General features: G+C 38.1%; 3 protein-coding genes across 3 annotated transcripts in view; 1 reads left to right on the forward strand and 2 right to left on the reverse strand.

Moving 5' to 3' along the window:
* ogfod3 (2-oxoglutarate and iron dependent oxygenase domain containing 3) overlaps positions 1–6,850 on the reverse strand; it is a 41,917-nt gene extending 35,067 nt beyond the window's left edge. The window contains exons 1-4 of the mRNA XM_079260514.1: positions 6,712–6,850; positions 2,947–3,167; positions 440–515; positions 319–361 (exon numbers count right to left, since the gene is read on the reverse strand). Of these exons, the coding sequence (XP_079116640.1) occupies positions 319–361; positions 440–515; positions 2,947–3,167; positions 6,712–6,779 (408 nt within the window). The 5' untranslated portion in view covers positions 6,780–6,850. The remainder of the gene's footprint in view (positions 1–318; positions 362–439; positions 516–2,946; positions 3,168–6,711) is intronic.
* A 183-nt stretch (positions 6,851–7,033) lies between these two features.
* On the forward strand, positions 7,034–13,537 carry hexd (hexosaminidase d). The gene is made up of 12 exons (XM_079261251.1): positions 7,034–7,187; positions 7,257–7,354; positions 7,434–7,549; positions 7,718–7,805; positions 8,283–8,447; positions 8,521–8,704; positions 8,795–8,866; positions 9,957–10,155; positions 10,743–10,904; positions 10,993–11,100; positions 11,400–11,489; positions 13,282–13,537. Exons 2-12 carry the CDS (start codon positions 7,268–7,270, stop codon positions 13,451–13,453), a joined length of 1,443 nt encoding a protein of 480 aa, XP_079117377.1. The 5' UTR covers positions 7,034–7,187; positions 7,257–7,267; the 3' UTR covers positions 13,454–13,537.
* A 212-nt stretch (positions 13,538–13,749) lies between these two features.
* cybc1 (cytochrome b-245 chaperone 1) lies at positions 13,750–18,686 on the reverse strand. The gene is made up of 6 exons (XM_079260518.1): positions 18,577–18,686; positions 17,656–17,743; positions 17,503–17,544; positions 17,240–17,410; positions 16,990–17,134; positions 13,750–14,409 (listed from the first exon to the last, which is right to left on the reverse strand). Exons 2-6 carry the CDS (start codon positions 17,741–17,743, stop codon positions 14,256–14,258), a joined length of 600 nt encoding a protein of 199 aa, XP_079116644.1. The 5' UTR covers positions 18,577–18,686; the 3' UTR covers positions 13,750–14,255.
* Between the last annotated feature and the right edge of the window lie 446 nt (positions 18,687–19,132).

Raw genomic sequence — 19,132 nt, forward strand, 5'->3', positions numbered from 1 at the left:
AGCTTGTTGGTTTTAGACTTTCAGTTTAGTTTAAATCATCTTAAAGTATATTTGACAGTGTTGCTATTTCCTGTCTTAGTTAAGTTATGTATGAATATGACAGAAAAGTTTTAAATCTCAACATTTATTTCGAGGAATTCATCATGAATCCCTCCCTGGAACTAAACTGACGTTTTAGTTCGGATGAACTCAGCAGGTAAGAAACATGCAAAACAACCAATTTAGACTGATAAATTCCCGTCAGGAGAATTTCCTCCCTCAGGGCGGTTTGTTAATCTCTGCCTCCCGATCATGCTGTTAATTGAATTTTGTACTCACTCCTCCCTCTGACCCGGCCAGCGCCAGCCCCCTCTCAGCCAGCCTGGGAGACAAAAAGCAATAAAATATAATACTGAGGCAGGATATGAAGAAAAAAGAGCAGAACACACTGCCTGTTTACCTCCTGAGGACCTGAGCCTCCTCCCTCGTCACCACGCCGTCTGTGACTGCACGGCCGCACTTCTGAGGGGTGCATCCTGGGAGACACACATGCAGGGTGGGATCTTGCAACATAAACAGCATGATGCTGTTCGGTATTTCAGGCCCCACGGCTCTGTGGGGAGTTTACTTCATGAATACCGCAAAGTTCAGGGCTTATCTGCGACTTCCTGACAATTAAATTTTATAGCTCAGAGCTGCTTTTTCCCGTTTGGCGCTGAAGAAGCAGTTTCAACTCTCAGCAGCCTTCAGGATTCATAAAGTCAAGTTTAAAAAACTGGTTTCCCTGGTTTTTAACTATTTTATAGCTTTGGGATGTGGTGGAACGGCATATTCTCATCAGGATGCTTCATGTCAACATGGAAAAAAACCCTCTGAGGAACGTTTCCAGCAGCTGGTTGGATGTAGTTTTGAAGGAAACAGGAGGTCCTATCCGGTACAAGCAAGGTGGACCTGATAAAGTAACTTGTGAGTGTATTATGGAACCTGGAGGTTTCTCAGAGTGAAACCAGAAACGAGGCCTAAGCTGGACACATACAACCTTCAATCAATGAGACGCTGCTACATGAAGATCATCATTGATCAACAGCTGATACACATTCAGAAAGAAAACTTAATTCTTTACTGCGCAGAAAGCAGCCGGGTGTTAATGTTGTAAAGGTGATGACTTCTCTGCCATCACTGCAGGCTGCATCATCACTGCATAAAAGCTTACTGAGGTTTATGGACAACAGTCTGCCTCCAAGACATCATGTGTGTCTTTCAAAAAGGCAACACAGAAGCACATTCTGCTGACGTGGCTGCAGAATAAGTTGGACCGGATCCTAACCTAGAGAATTTCTTTTTTTTTTTTTTTTTTTTTAAAGGTTTAAAAATAAACCTAGAGAATTTAAACAAAATGAGACAATGACGATCGGGGCTGTGGCGATATGCTTTTGTCCCGATTCAGTTCAATTCTGATTTTTTTGGGGGGGCACTGATTTGATTTAAATTTCAATTCTCACAATTCTTTAGTATTGCTGATTTTTGTAGATTGAAAACAAAAGAAAAAAGTAAAAAAAATCTTTAATTTGCTCGTCATTTTTCCTAATTTTAACAAGGAAAAAAAAACCACAGTAGCCAGATCACCATTCTGCTGCTATAATGCCCAAGAAGACAAGTAAAAAGATCAATAAAAATTACAACATTTTTATCATGGATTATTTCTATTTATTTGATTTTTAAAAATCCTTTTTTTTTTCTTTTTTTTTTTTTTAAACAAAAAAAAATGCATTTTAAAATTGCGAAGCAGAAAAATACAGATTTTTGATTTTACTATTCTTTTTTTCCACCCCTAAGGACAACCACAATCATGATTAAGATGTGTTTTTGGGATAAATGGAACATAAAAACAGCTAATATTTGTTGTCCTATAGATACTGTGATAAGAAATGACAAGATATCATGTTAAAAACTTCACTTTCCCAAAATCTTTGAGATGTGTTACAGGCCTGAAACACCAAAATAAAAGCTGATGTTTACGAAGAAGCAGATGAGTCAAAAACAGAATGTGTTGCTTTCATACCATCTGCAGTGATGCAAATCCGTTCTTTTTTTCCCCAACTAGTCAAAACTCTTCCAGATTTCAGGTTTTATTTGACGCCTGTCAAACCGGCCCTCAACCATCTGCTTGGCTTCACTCCTTCTTACAGCTAAACACACAGTTATCAATATCTGGATCATTCAGGAGTCTTTTAGCGCAGGGGTGTCCAAAGTTGGTCCTTAAGGGACGGTGTCCTGCAGGTTTTGATGGATTCCTTTCCCAACACACCTGGCTTTCATTTAATGGATCAAACAGCCAATGAGGTTCTGCACAATGACTGATATGAGTCAGATATTTTGAAGCAGGAATACACGGAAAACCTGCAGGACTGTGGTTCTCGAGGACCAGAACTGGACACCCCTGTTTTAGAGTAATTTTTTAAAGTGAAACCAAAAAAAAAATAAAGAAGAATCGCTGGACGTTTCTCTGATTGCAAGACACTGTAAGAAGAATTCTGATTGTAACCATTACAGGACTTTTTGCAGTGATCGCCACAGCTGAAGTCACAACTGGTTTTAAGACATGTTGACTCGGTAATTCCCCAAATTGTCCTGATTTTTACAGTAGTAACCAGTAAAAACTAATGGAATCTTTTCCCAGTAATTTCCATCAAGAAGGATCTGCAGTGTGTCACACATTTCTATACATAAACACTTTCACACACTTCTATTGCTTCCTACATGTGAGCCTTTGTGCTGTAGTGCCATCTAGTGGACAAAATATGAGCTGTTTCAGAATGAGTGTTTCAGATTTCACACTGGTTTCAATGGAATCCCCCCTTCCTTCCAGTAAAAAACCAAACAAACACATTTCTATTATTGTTTCTTTAACCAACAGCCAGAATCCAACCCTGGTAGTGTACTGTTGGACGAAGCTCGGACCCTCACCTGGGTAACGTTTGTAGTTCTCGTAGTCATCAGAGCACGGGACGCTGTAGACTCTGGGCTTGGGAGAGACCAGCTCCCCTTGGCTGACCAGTGTTTCTGCGATGTCACCATCCAGAGAGGTCACGTACAGCCATGTGGCCACGGCACACACAGAGATCAGCAGCAAGGCAAGTAGCCCGCGGGACCCTCGCCATGAGGACCCCTGCCTTAACGCATTACCTCTGAGGAAGACAGAAAGAATTGTGATGATCAGCTGAATCTGAGTCATAATGCACATCTGCTTGGTTCCTGGATTTACTTACAACACTCAAGAGGAAAACTGCCCACCATGATGAATCAGGGGTGTCTGGAGCTTCAGGACACCCAAATTCACAAATAGACTTTGACAAGCTATACTGGTATAGCTGGTAATACTGGTATCGGCAGATGTTACTCTCTTGTTGTAACATATCAGGATCAGTCTGATAAGTAAAACTGGGTCAATATAAACAATTTATTTCCTTCTGTTTGTGTACGTGTATCATGATGGAGCATGCAAAATATTTTTGGCGTGTGACAGTAATAGTGATGCAGCACAGCGTTGTGGTTATCTTTCGTGGTGCTAAAAAGATACTCGAAAAGCAGAATGCAGTACTTGCAAAGTCGAAGTGATGCGAGGAGGATCAATTCATTCATCGCCATCAATTTCATATGTCGTCTGGAAAACCACTTTCTACAAGTTCAAAAGCAATGCTGGAAGCTAACGCTGCAAACGTTGACTTTCATTTTGTACAGAGTCTGATCATCTCAAGCGTCAGAGAAAAACAATAAATCACGTTTGGTAAATATCTGTTATCGACCATAACAAAAATATTAATACTGGATATAAAGGGCCAAAATTATCATGTCTGTGCCCTAATAAAGAGTTCATGTTTTGTACTCCAACAGTATAATAACCTCATCCAGGTAGAGCTGAAAGCTGCAGATTCCAGAACTGCAGAAACTTTAGGAGGACATATTTCTTACCACATAGCTGAGTTTTGGGTCATCCAATAAAGTCCAATAAAGCTAAATAATGGTTTTGGAGGATACTAAATTACATTTCTTTGGCTTATTACTGTGTCTTTTCTTTCTACAGGTGATAGTTACTTACAAAACTCTGGAAAACAACTCAGTAATTCAGAAAAGGCAAAAGGTTCATTTCCTAATTGGAAAAAAATAAATAAGAAAAAAACATTTTATTAAGAAAAACAATCTTTAATAAATAAAATAAATCCTTGTTTTCTACAGAAAATATGACCAACAGAGTAGCAGAGCAAAACCTAGATTTTTTTGTTTAGAATAATAATTCTTTCAGAAAATCATTTTTAAATCCATCTAAGTAAAAGCTCTGACAGATGATGAAAACATGCGAGACATTTGAGACACTTTTAAGACCTAACAAACATGTTGCCATGTAGAAGGCAATAAAAGCCGTAAATTATGAACCAACTAAAAATAACTCAATGTCATGAAATAATAAGTAACTACTGAAGAAGAAAAGATATTTACAAATAATTAGCGCTACTTGAGTCACAAGTTTCATTTATTATTTTAAATTGCTGCAAATGTGTTTAGAATTTAAGTCCAAAAACAATGCAATGCAATTACACTACAAGGCAAAAAAACCAATAGTTAATGCAACCATGTAAAGTTTTAAGCTATTTTGGTCAAATTGGATCGAAATTTAAGTTCATTAGGAAGCAAAGAGTTTATAATAATGAGCATAATGAAATAACTGCAATGTTTTACATGATAACAAAGTAAACCAAGTAGTTGCCTAAAAGTCATAAAAAGAGGCTAAACTGTGAAAAACAACAGATAAATGAAACTGATTCTACAATTACAATGGGCTTATTTATTTACAGTTTTCCAGTCCAGTTGCCTTTATTCCAGCTTGAAGGGTCACATCACCTGGATGACTGAAAATCTACCAGCTAACTCAAGAAATAGCGAAATAAACCTGGTATTTATAACCTTTACTTTACCAGAAAACACACATTGAGATCATGATCTCATTCATAAGAGTCACCTGGTCAGCAACACCTATCAACATAAACAATAAGAAGTGAAGCTAAATTTACCATCAGACAAGAATAAAAAGAAAACAAGTACTACCAAAAGCGTCCACTTTATTGATAATTTAACATCAAGTAAAAAGCTTAAAGTGAAATGAGTTCAGACAACTCTGTCATCGAGGCAGCAAAACTAAATGCTCTTTTCCAAGCTCACTGAGTGCACATGGGACAGTTTAGCATAAAAATCCAATAAGCACATAGCACAATGGCTTGAAGTTGTTCAAAGTTATTTGTCCCCGGGTATGACAGGAGTCCAAAAACAGTTATATAAACCACCGTTAGTCAGCGTGTTCCCCTGCTTTCATTCAGTCAGCGAGTTCCAGTGTGCAGGTCACAGGGGGGAGTTAGGAAACTACAACCAGTTATGAACCTCAAAGCACAGGGATACATACAGTGTAATGATTTGGAGATGTTTGTTTGAGGCTTGTCAGCACTAGAGATGCCCTGATCTGATTTGGGGAGTTCCATTCTGATATCTGAAATTTGTATCTTGGCCACTACTGATATTTCCCAATAACAAATCAGTTTATGTGAATATTATTGTTATCATTGCTGTTGTTGTTAATGTATAAGGTTTCATTAAGCTGCATTAAAACACACATCACTTCTTAAAATGATAGTAACCTATAAAAATAGTTTAAAGGTTTGTTATCAGAATAAACCTACTAAGATACAGTTGTGCTCATATGTATTCGTCCCCTTTCATTAAAGAAAAGGCTGAATTTACAACAGTCCCTCAAATACCTGGAGACTTAAAAAAGGAACAATAACTAAAAATTTGCAAGAATATAATTTAGTAATATAAGACACTGTTTTTTTCATTTAATTGAGTTGAAGAAAGAAAAAGAAAAAACAAACAAACAAACAAATTGGTCCTGGACAGATTAGAGACTTTTCTGTTGAACAGTGGGACAAAATATCTGTCAACAGGTGCAGAAGTCTGACTGAGAGGAACAGAAAACACCTGACTGGAGCGGAAACATTAAAGGATTGTTCAACTAAATATTACTTTATGAGGGATGTAATATGTAATTAATTATCTTATTTGTTTGCTTTTTAAAAAATTATTTCTATTGAACCAGAATTAGAAAATAAAGTAATGATTTTCATTTTGTTTTAAAAAATAAAATAAATGTATTTATTATTACTTTAGTCAATTTCAGCTTATTTTACAGGCAGCTGTTTTGGGTTTTTTTTTTTTTTTTTTTTTAAGGGGATGAATTGTATCTCAGTCAATGCCTGTAGCTGATAATCCTTATCTGAATTAAATCAAAGGTAGTTAATTCATAAAATAGAAATGAATAAAAACGGTAACATTAAAACACACTCCTAACTAGCTGTCAGCAAAGCAAATCCTTTGACAATTATTTCAAGTAATCTACTTCAAGCCTTGATAAAAAATATATATATATATATATATATATTTATTTGTGTAAATACTTTGCCATGGAGCTGTGTTTTTAATATTTTGTTATTTAAATTTATATTATATTAACCCAAACGAGCAACTATAGAAGCAGGAGACTATTGTGCTAAATGTGCATTTGTACAGATGGTAAACATGTCAGACTGTGAAGTCCACCTTAAGCATGCAGGCAGGACCTAACCTGTGCATGACTCCTTTTCTCCTCATTTCAGCTGAAACATGAGCTTTGTTTCACCAGCTTACCTTTTAATTTTCTTCTCTATCTCAGACACGTTTGGCGCTTTTGTGTTCCTCTCGCGCAGCAGAGCCATGTCGCTTTATAACGACCGCTTTGTAGCACCAACAAACAAGTCACAAACGCCTGCTGTTTCTTTTCCTTTGACCAAACATGCTGCAAACCTCGCCAGCAGCTTGTACCATCTGCAAACCGCTCCACTTCCTGGTTGCCGCTCGTCGTCCGATCCCATTGGCTCCTGGAAATGAAAGCACAGCTCTGATTGGACCACGGTCAGCCGGATTCAGTGGAGTTGTTGCACAAACAAAACAGCAAGGCTGAGCAGTCGGTGTTTACGTTTTCATTCTTCTCTCCCAACTACTTAGTCATTTACCATAAATTCATAGCATTTTAGCCGTTCTTATTTTTAAGAAAATAACCTACAAACTAAGCGTGGTTTGCAGTGTCACGTTCTCCTTGCTGCACTTCAGTAGCAACTATCGAGGTTAGTCAAGTATTTACATTATTCTGGGAATGTATTCATTAAATTGACTAATTAATGTTATCATTTTAGTGACAGGCACAATGGCGTGTACACCCTGGCCCAAAGGGAGGAAACTTGTCCACTTGGATTTGAAAGGTGCCCCTCCACGAGTTGATTATCTTCACAAGGTAATTTCTGCAGCAAGTCAGGTACTAACATCCATAGATGCACAACGTATGAAGTGATTACTGTATTTTATCTCCTCAGTTGATCGAGCTCTTCTCTCAACTTGGAGTCGACGGCCTACTGATGGAATATGAGGACATGTTTCCGTATAAGGGGGAGCTGCAGCTGCTGCAGGCCACAGCTCAGCCAGCTTACAGGTGCAGTCTGGGACAAAAAATACCAGATTTAGCTTTAAAAAAAAAAAAAAATCATGTGCTTTTCTGCTTATATTAATCTTCCCTAACTTACTTTGTGCAAGTGTCATAAAAAATACTTTTGGCTCATGTAGTTGGTGAACTTGTGCATTTGTAATTTGCTGTTTGCAGCCAAGAAGAAGTATTATCTGTGCAGGATTTTGCCAGGTCAAAAGGCATGGAGGTGATCCCACTCGTACAGACATTTGGGCACATGGAGGTGAGTCACACTCTGTTTACAGCAATAAATCGGGAAGAAATTGGGGTGGTATGGAAAATGCATAGAAAATTAATGTAGTGATTCTTAGATTACTCTGATGTTTCAGAGTTGAGGACTAGAGCTGGATACCCCTGTTCTACAACACCTGCAAGGCACATAAAGAACAAGGAAATTGCAGTTGAGCAACAACACTATTATTTAAAATGCAATCGAACCAGGAGTGAAGCTTGTCCATGTTTCTGTAACAGCAGCATAAAAGGAACAGGAAGATTTACGATAGATTAAAAAAAAAATAATAATAAAAAAAAAAGAAATGTCTTTTGCCTTCAGTGAAATCAATAACATAAATGTAAAAATCACCGTTTGTTTTTGTAAATACATTTCCTCTCTGTCAGTCTGATTAGGGGCTGCATCAGATAACATTGCTGGAAAAGTTTTATCCCTCTTTACATACTTTCACTCCCTCTCCTTTCCTAGTTTGTGTTGAAGCATCGGCTCATGTGGCACCTTAGGGAGGTGCCGCAATGTGTGGGCACCCTGAATCCTCACAAAGAGGAGGCGGTGAAGCTGGTGATGGAGATGCTGAGGCAGGTAGTGGAGCTACATCCTGGTCTAAACACGCTGCACATCGGAGCAGATGAGGTAAGGGCTTTCTTTGGGTAACTACGTCTCGTTGCATGGCTGTATCTGATATGCTTGCCTGCACCGTCTCAAGGTTTACATGCTGGGTGAGGGCGAGGACTCCAAGCTGTGGCTGGCTTCTCCTGGACGTACGGTGGAGCAACTTTACCTGAGTCACATTACAAAGGTGGCTAAGGCTATCAAGGAGGCATGGCCTCACATGACCATTATAATGTGGGATGATATGATGAGAGGCATGAGCCTGGATACACTGAAAGGTTTGTGGTTCACCATGAACCTAAAATGCATTTTTTTTTGGGAGTTTTTTTTTATGCTTTTGATTTAACTGTCTTCATTTGTTATGACAGAAAGTGGTCTGATAGGACTTGTACAGCCCATGCTATGGGACTACACCCCAAATCTGGATGTGGAAAAAACTGGTAAGAGCTGTTAACATGGTGCTAATACACTGTGTTCTCATCTTTTATATTAATAAATGATGACCTGTAAAGTGTTACACGGGAGTTTTGTCAAATCAGTTAATATTTTCTAGTTTACTTGGATCTCTTTATAATTATTGAACACAAGCTCTTCTAAAGCGAGCGATTTTTGTCTTTAAACATCTGAAGCTTCAAGTCAGTATTAAGTTAACAAAATAAAACTGGCATATTGGCATATGTCCCACCATTTTAATATGTTCATACTGTAGTTCCTATCACTGGTGGATGAGAGGTTTCATATCCAGCTTTAAACTTCAGTATTGACTCAGAGCTGTACTGTAAGCTGGGATTTTTCCTGCACTGTCACCATGTTTGTTCATGTCTGAAACAAATTTCCGAATTCTGCACTACCCTCCAGTGAAACAATTACTTAAAACCATACCAGTGGAATGGTTGCATAGAACAATGTGTTTTACACAGACTTACCTGTTTACATAGTGAAGGGTGCATAGAGAAGCCTTTGCTGTTCCAGATGTGTAGCCATATGCTATTTATTATAACAGTGTATTGACATCTTTCTTCTTTAATTTAAGCCAAACTTGCTGTTTTTAAATACGGATTTGCTCTAAAAATGAGTGATGCACCATCATAGATCAGTACAGCTTTTAGTGGCCAGTATTAGGAATGCACACAGAATCTAAACATTGTTGGTCATATGGAAAACTTTTAGTCCAGCTCTTTTTTTTGCAACGTGATTGTAGAGCAATGGCCCCCAAACCGAAATGCTAGCAAAACAAGCATCCAGCATGTGTGCATGTTGACTTCACTAGAATATAAATCATGCTTCACAGAATTGAAACTCCATTTGGAATTCTTTTTATTTGCAGTTTCTAAGAAAACCAACGTCACTAAAACTTGCTCTAGTTAGTATTACAGCTAATTTTAGTTATTTAATTTGGACTAATATAATATGATTGAGTTGGCTATTCAGCTATTGTATGAAATTTACAACTCTCAAGCAACAAAGAAGCTTAGATTTCTAAGACATATATTTGAAAATATGTAAAATGTTGTGTTTATTTTGTTTTAGTGTCTCTTCTGGAGAAGTACTGCAGTGCCGGTATGTCTGACCTGTGGGCTGCTAGCTCCTTTAAAGGCTCCACTGCTGTTTACACCTGCGTGACAAAAACACAGAGACATGTGGATAATCATCTACATTGGCTGGAAGTAGCCGCCTCTCTGTCTGCCGGTGTAAACCTGAGAGGAATCGCCATTACGGGCTGGCAAAGGTAAGAATCAGATGATGGTAGCTGAGACTTACCAGTTGCATCGCTGCTGTTGTTTTGTTTTTTGTTTTGTTTTTTGGGGGGGTTGTGATACATTCCATATAAACAAAGAAGTCAGAATATCTGGAAAAAAAAAAAAAGTCAGTTAGAAATCCTCAAAATTGGATTCCCAATTTAAGAAAGTTAGAAGATCCTCACTAACACTAGCTTTATAAATCCAACATGGCTGCCCCTAGCATAAAGAAGTCAATATAGCTGCAGTTTATTAGCATGTATGTCAGTTAGTAGTCAAATTTATCCCATATATAGTACCCTACTGCCAAGACCTTATCACTGAGCAAAGTACTACAGTGTTGCTATAAACAAAATGGCCTGTTTTGTTATCAATTTGCCTTACTAATAGCGGTTAGCCTGGTCAGTTAGCACAGCAATAAGCAATACCTGCTGGTTTTTTACTTCCAACTAAAACATTCAAAGCAAATTAAATGTAGCATTTCAGTTAAGGAACATTATTTTGTTTCAGTTAATTGATTTATTTATCTCTATGAACCTAAAGTTGTTCAGATGGTCCATTATATCTCCACTGCCAGGTATGACCATCTGTCAGTGCTGTGTGAGCTGATGCCGGTGGCTCTCCCATCACTAGCAGCCTGTCTCCAGACTCTCTTCCATGGTCAGTTCAGTGCCGAAGCTCAAAGCAAAGTAACCGAGATGCTGGGGATTTCCTCAGTAGAAGTGGAAGCCGTGGGGAAGTGAGATCACTGTTTTGATAAACAACATTGTAAGTGTGTACAACTGACTCCTGGTTATTAATATGAGCTTGTTCTGGGTTGCTTTTAGGACTCCTGCGACTGAATCATCATTCCCAGGAAGGAAGCTGGCTGAGTTGATTGTTGAGCTAAATTCACTGCTTAACTCTGAGGACGTACGATTTTTTGAAAGCAACATGTGAGTTATGAGCAGTGGCAAACTGACGTTTTGGTCACTGTAAATTTTCATTGATTCAGTTTGTTCAGTGTTTTTTAAAGACAAGTTTGTAATAATAGTAAATGATCTACTGGCTTATCTAAGTTTTTCCTTCACTTTAGCCACAGAAATGCCAAGATAAAATTGACTAGCAGTAGCTTAATTAGAGTGTAGATATGGAGAAAGGATCTTAATTTCCAAAATTCCTCCCAAAAAATAAAAAAGCTCAAAAACTTCTTGAGCCAGACAACATTTCTCCTTCTGTGCTTATACTACTGTAGGCTTGTAAGAGGATGGCTGAGCCCATACCAAAGGCAAAGGAGGATGGTAACACCACTAATCTCCATGCAGATTCACAGCCAAGTATCAATGTAAGTATTCATTTCTTAGATTTCAACATAACTAAAAAGCAGTCTCAGTTTTTCCTGGTCAAATGGAGAGTAAATTGATAAATTGGGAGGGTGGAGACTCACCTTTACCCTCGAGACAGATTTCAAGTCAAAATGAAGACAATCACTCTCTCGCTCCTAAAGGCAGTGTAGATTCACCAGTTAACAGGATTGTTTTTAGACTGTGGGGGAGTAAATCCACGTACAAAGGAAAACATGCAAACTCCACACTGAAAGGCCACAGCCAAGGTTTGACGCTTCTTGGTGTTTGGCATTATTCTAACCACCTCGTTTAGACCGCAGATTTTCACCCCCCCATGTCCACTTTGCACATGAAAACAGGTATTCTGAAAGTTTGCATTTGCACCTATCATCCATATGCTAATACAGATTTTAGGCACTAAAACTTATCACTTTGTTGAAAACATTCTGCAATTATCTTTACTGAGTCCAACTGTGATGGTTTCAAATGGACTAAAAAACTGAAGCGTTTGGCTTGAACTCAAAAAGTGCTCTTGCTGTATATGATTGTTTCAAATTAATTTGAATCATTATGAACTTTTTGAACTGATTATAACCTTAGCCCTAGATTGAAATCCTAACAAGATATTATGTGTCTACATATAAAAATACAGTTATAAACCAAATATTGCCAAAGCATCAGTACAGCTTGTGGAGAACACTGGTGCATAAAACAACACTCCAACAATATAGAAACCAGACAGCAACCTCATTGATTTTGGACCAGATCCCGTCAAACACAAATTGTTGGGACAGATTTGAGATTAAGGACACATTCACCTGACGGGCAATGTTCCCCAAAACGACACTGACCAAGAAGAAAGAAGAACATCTGGCTCATTGATTGACCAGGACCAAAACTGCTTGTTAGCTGCAAGTTAACGATTCAACAATTTTATGCAGTCTCTGGGTTCCTGTTTTACTTTGGTGTTCAAACCTAGTGGTTTTCACAAAAATCTGTCCAGAATGAGCATCAAGTGAGGCAGCGAACTATCCAACTTGTTGTTCCATCATATTCTATGTCACTTCTTCTCTTCGGTTCTCTGGCTGGTCCATTGGCGTTTACCTTTAGCAAACTGCACCAGGGTTCACTTGCAAGTGAACAAAGACCCCCAATTTTCAAGCGGCCCAGAGTTTGCTTCTGGTCAACACCATAGTGCAAATGAGTGTTCACACTACTACAAACAAGTTGTACTAGCCGTGGAAGCAGAGTTGGCTTTGTTAGAAGTGTATCAAACAGCACCAGTTCAAAGTGTCTTTAAAACCAAGGGCAATGTATGTGAAAGCAAAATAACTGCCTGTGAACAGAAAGAAATGACAGAGTTATGTCCTTTGTTTGGAAAAAGTTCAAAATCACGCACATCCTCAACGTGACGAAGCTAGGTGCCGGAACCAAAGAAAAATAAGACAATGAAAAAATGTAGGTTCAAACGTTTCGGGCCACGACTCTTCCTCAGTGTCTGAGAAAATGTCTCTACTTTTTCTGCTTGGTGAATAAAACACATGAGGAGCCATTTCCACCAAACTAAATAACCTAAGTGTTGCACTATTATTTATCTGAGAACAAGCTAATTTTGGTTTTGGGCAATCAACGAGCCAGAGTTTCTTCTTCTGTCTCATCAAATTGCTGGCAGAATGTACAAAGAACATACTAAATTGAACTACTGAACAGAGTCTCATGGACTATTCAGGTTGACATAAGCCCTAAATCCTGTCTACATTCAAACTGAAACCCTGTCTGGTCACATCTCAGCTATTTGGCAATGTTACAACGCATGACGGAAGCAGTAAGAGAAGAGATGGTGCGTCTTTATCCAGATTCTACAGTGGAGGAATGGATAGAGGAACACGTCAACCCCGTAACGGCCCCTCTACAGCGCTTAGCGGAGGATATCCAAGCCTGCGTAAAGGAGATGGTGCCCTAGACCTATCTGGCTTCAAACTTCATCGTTCTTTTTTATACCGTGTCAATGCTGCATCAACTCTCAAATGTATAGGACTGATTTATATACGTGAATAAAAAGCAAAAATCAAGAAAAATGTTTAATACAAAAACTTTATGTACAGCAAGTTTAACAAATGTATCAATGTTAATAACGTGAACAAAATAAAAGCATCCAACAGTTCAGAAAATTCTTTTGATTTTCTTTTTGAAGTGAACCTCAACACTGACACTGAGCTACGACAACACAGATGGTAACAAGTAACACAACACACACACACACACACACACACGCACGCACACAACCAATTTACCTGAGATTCAGTCTTTGGTGCACAAAAGTTACATTTATGTCAAAAACGCAGAACAGCAACAAGCCAAATCATTTCACACACAATTTGCTCTTGATGGAGCTCAGACAGTCCTTCGTGCGTGGCTGCAGTTTGCACATGCATCAGAGACTAGAGACTTGGTACAAATAAACATGCAAGAAGGTGGATTTGAGCTGGGTGGCCCAGAAAGCCCTGGGAAAAGCACTTTCCATTGTCTCACACAAACACTTATTAGAAGTTCAGCCGGAAGGCACAGTAATCTGGAGTGTACTCACAAATAGTAATTAGTTCCGGAGACATAATATTCATTACAAGATGTGTCATGGAAGAACAAATATTTTAAAAATGCAAGAATATCCGGAGCACCTATGCAGATGCCTATAGTTAAAAATGTATTTAGAGCATCTGTCTTTAAAGCCCAAACAGTCCACACCCCTCACACACACACACACATCACTCCTCTTTAGCTTCATCATCTGAGTCAGTGCTGTCCGGAGAATCTTCCTCATCTCCACCATATTCTGCCTCGTCGTCCTGCAGCTTGCGTTGTTGCAGCTCCTCCAACCCCAGGAAGCGCTTCAGCAGGGTACCTAAAGCCTCCACGTCACTTGGAGGGGCACAAACAGGTCGGTTAAAACAATTGCATGGTATTTGTACAATAAAACTGCAGTTCGAAAGAGTGAGTTACACCACAGGAAGTGATGGCCAACGGTAGTTCGCATGTACGTCAACCCTGAGCTGCAGCACTTTGATAAATCCTAAACTTTAATCTATGAATTAAAGCTTGTTAATAAAACTTTTTGACAAATTGTTAAAGCCTGTCTGTTGCCCAAAGCCAGCTGGGATAGGCCCCAGCTTCCCTGCGACCCTGAATTGGATTAAGCGGTTCAGAAAATGAATGAATATTAAAGATTAAAAGTGAACTAATGAAACGGAAAAATGTGTGCAGCTCACAATGACTTGCTGTTGATATGTGTGTGAATGTGTGGCAGTGTTTATAACCATATAACAACCAAAATATGTTATGTAAAATGAGATGAAGCTAAACCCTCTTCAGGATTAATTAAAAGTAAATTAAGAATAAGGATAAAAGTTGAGTAAAACTGCAGAATTTATTACCATTATTTGATCCTTAACTAATTCAATGTACATACATTATCACAGCACTGCTAGCTGTAGCTGCAAAAACAACAAAAGCTGGCCAAAGAGGTTTTCTTGTCTTACTACAGCAGTGGGGACCTTGTCCCTCGTCCTGCAACTTTTCTGTTTCCCTGTTCCAACATACCTGATTCACCTGAAGGATCCATTTAATTTGAATAAAGTGTATGTGGAGCAGGGAAACGTTAACTTACAAGAGAGCAGCCCTCGGGGACCAAGGTTCCCCAACCCTGTCTTAATCATTTCTAGAGCTGGACATGAGTTTGTTATTCTTTAGAACTAAATGTCTTCCAAAGCTGTACTGTGAAACTTCAATTTCAGAATTGCTGGATTTTCCAGTCTAATCTCCTGAGTGGTCTTAAAAATGTTTTCTGCGGAAGACACAAATGGCTCAAGCTAAAAGTATCTAGTGTGTATGTGCATGGTTTAGTCTGAAAATAAACTTTTTTTTAAACACATGTATGCATGATTATCATAGCTGCCTCATGTATGTTTTGCATCTGTTTGAAGTGTCATTTGTGCACATCCTCAAAAATAAACACTTCCTGTTTGCAAGTTGTGAGTAACCACTCGGGGCATTGTGTTGGGACCAGTTTGACTGGATATAAGTTAAGAGGATTAACAGTGGTAAAAATGATGGAAAGTTTCTAAGATGAGACTCCCTGTGCTTGTTTTAAGGGTCTTCCAAACCATCTACAATTTCGCTACTGTTGTTTTCTGCCATGATCTCAAAATTAAGCAAAAACTAACCTCCTCTTATGTTGCCATGTTTATTTTTTCTTGTTTATACGCTACAAATTAAGCAACTCGACAAGTGTCAGTTCTTTAATGGCTCCCTAGTGAAATCTTCCAATCCAAGTGTTGAATACACAAACACAAGGTAAAAAGCAGGTTTATTGTCTGCCTTATAAAGCAATAACATTCAGAATTAGAAGCAATATATCTGAAGTCATAACTGTAAACAGTCACATCTGAATCAGAATTAAACAACGTGGCTTGTGATGTAAACACAGACAGACTTACGTACTGCTAATCTGTATTTTATAGAAGTAAAATAATGTTTAAGGATCAAATCAGAGCCAAGAAGCTTATTCAAGGGTCGCTTAGCCTGTCGCAATAATCAATAAGTCAATTAATTGCACGACAAGAAAAAATGCTCGCAATAAGTTTGCCGGACGCAATAATTTTCACTTGTCTTTCTTTTTTGTCTTATTTGTTTTAAGACAATATTAACTAAACACAGCAACACAACTTAAAACACAATTGTCAACTGCAGTTTTCCCAGGTGGGAAAAAAAAAGAGCCTAACAACCAGGCTAGCTCCACCTTCCCAACAGTCCACGGTCACTGCGGTGTTTAACCAACAAATTAAATACAAACAGGACAGTGCAACATGGCGTGCACTCAGACAGCGTGGTTGGTAAAGCGACGCTGTCCTTTAATATCGTTACAAAGGCGAAACTTTGAAAAATGTTGCAAACATTTCACAGCCAGTATGAACCGCCTGGATGAACAAACATGTTACAAATGGCAATTCCACAACTTTACAAAGATGTGAAAAATGACATACTGAAGACATAACAAAGACATTTAATTTTACCATTCTACCTCTGGTCAAGTACAAACATGTCCCCTTAAATGAGCTGACCATAGACTGTGTAACTGTGTTACATAGTGTTTAGAGACCGTATGTTCCAGATAACCCCAGGAGAAATCCTGATCTGTTTTAGCAGACTGGGGACTGGATGAGTCTAGTCTGCAAATTGAGCTAAATGTTCTTTAGAAATTAAAGTATGTTGATCTTTAAAAGGGCATACTTGCATTATTATGGCTTTATTGTTATTGTAGTTGAAAAGGGTCTCAAAATGACAACAATAATCGCTCAGCGCAATATTATCGTCTATCGCGATAATTTCTGAGACAATTAATCGAATGCTAAAATTTGTTACCGTGACCGGCCTAAGGGTCGCCAAGTCAAATAAACCATCTCTGACCATGACTTATACATGTTGGAACTGAAAATAACCTACCTTCGTCCACCCAGTGTGGCACTCTGAGTGAGGGGGTAAGAAAATCCTGCAGCTAACCGCAACATTAGCAGATAACCCCTCCCTAAGTAGCGCACCCTCTCTTCCTGGACACAGACATCACACAGCTGTGTCAGATCCAACACAACTGAGAGAAATGGAAAGAGAAAAAAAAAAAAAAAAAACATTAAAAGCTCATATTCTGAGCTTCCCCCACACTAATGGCTGTAATCTACTTAGTGGTTTTACTGACCTCTCTCCTGCTCCTTCCTCCAGAACGTTAGAACAAAAGCATACAAGCTGAAGGTCTTGATCTCGATCTGGTTCTTTGTTTTGTCAAACACTGCCTCCTCCCATTCTTCCATGTTCTGCATGGCCACAAACAGGCAGCCTGTCACATAGAAGAGCTTCCACAGGAAGCTGTCTGTGGGATGCCAAGTCATGCAAAGAAAAAGAAGCGAGAGTGGTTGGAAAGGGTGGTTCTAATGAGGGCTTAGTTAAATAAAGTTTTCAGACCTGCGCTGTAGTACGCTGCTGCCAACCCAACAGATGCTATACCTGCAATTAATTTAGATTTTTGTCTTTATTATTTGGAAACGATAAGATGTTTCAGACAAAATATACAGATATATTCATGATGGGTGAAAGTATACTGGAAACACAACTTACCAACTAGAAGAGACCATGAACGGATACCGGGAGATCTCTTGAGGTGGAGCAGGGTGGAGCTGTGCTCCTCCACTGTCATGTATCCCATCTAAAACAAAGCCAAAATACACTCATGACCCCAAATTAAAGAGCTAATTCAGCCAAATTCCAAACATACATTTTTTAGCAATTGTGGTCTGTAGTAACTCGGGCTTTTTGATTTTTATAATCATCATATCAGGATTACAATATTTTAACATAAATCAATACAAAACTTGGGTGAGTTTTAAAAAAAAAAAAAAAAAAAAAATCATTTAGCCTTTTTGTTTTGTTGCTAAAACTGTAAAACACAGCGTAACAGGTAAGGATCCTTACAAAATGTACAAAAACAATATTTACTGTCATTTTCTACAACAAGTTTAATATTGTATTTTTCATTTTATTTATATTCCATTTAATTCCAGCCATTTCATTTAATCAAATTCATTAACATCAATATTAGTATCGGCCATAGACAGTTTTCTAATTGTTTTTTCATAATTTTAACCTAAATTACGCAAATTTGTTTTAAAAATTTAAAACATTACACCATAAACAATTTATGGTTTGTTTGGTTTTTTTTAGAATAAATCTTTTTTCTGCCAGAAAATGTATCCAAAGACTTATTTTGATCAGTGTATGGGATGATTGGTTTACTATTTATTCACCCTAAGAGCAGCACACAAGGATCCTATTGTGAATTATTCCCTGATATTGTTTAACATGAAACATTAAGTTACAGTTATCGTTATATATCCATCAAATTGAACATTTGGATGATCCTTTAGAGATGGATCAGATCAATATGAGGAAGATGGGTGATCTGACATTCAGACAGCCAGTTCATTCTGTCTCAGCAGGACTGGATAAGGGCTCAGTAAGTTCAGATTTTCTTAAGCTTACCTTAAAATCTTTTCCTTTTTCAGTAAGCGTTTATCTTGAATATTTAGTTTAAGAGGTTTTGCACCAGGAAACGCGTGCACTGAGATATAAGGAAGTCTTCATGTGATTGCAACAACTAAAGCAACTGGTCATGAGTGGGTGACGTTTCCTTCCTGGATCCTTCAGCTCTGATTGGACAGGGCGACTTCCGGCACTTTTCAAAGTAAAAGCTTACATTGATGCAAACGCTATAAACGAATTAATTTAGATGGAGACGCGGTTTTTCCACGCAAGTTTTTTTTCTTTTCTATTTAAATATTTCTTTTAAATACAAGCATTTTTTTTTATTTTTATTTTTTTTTTATTTTTTTTTTACAAATTGGCATTAAACTCACTGGTTGATACGCGTTATCAAAGGAAAGCTTTCATAGTAAATACATCGACGCAATGTCAGGGTTTATTGTTTTTCTGCAATGAATAATATTATTTTTAACCATAAAAAAATGAATGAATGAAAAAAAAAAAAAAGTCAAATAAACGCTTCCGGGCGCAGCCTGCGCATGCGCCCGGGTCGCGC

This window comes from Telmatherina bonti, assembly GCF_933228915.1.
Source record: "Telmatherina bonti genome assembly, chromosome: 21".
Lineage (NCBI taxonomy): Eukaryota > Metazoa > Chordata > Actinopteri > Atheriniformes > Telmatherinidae > Telmatherina > Telmatherina bonti.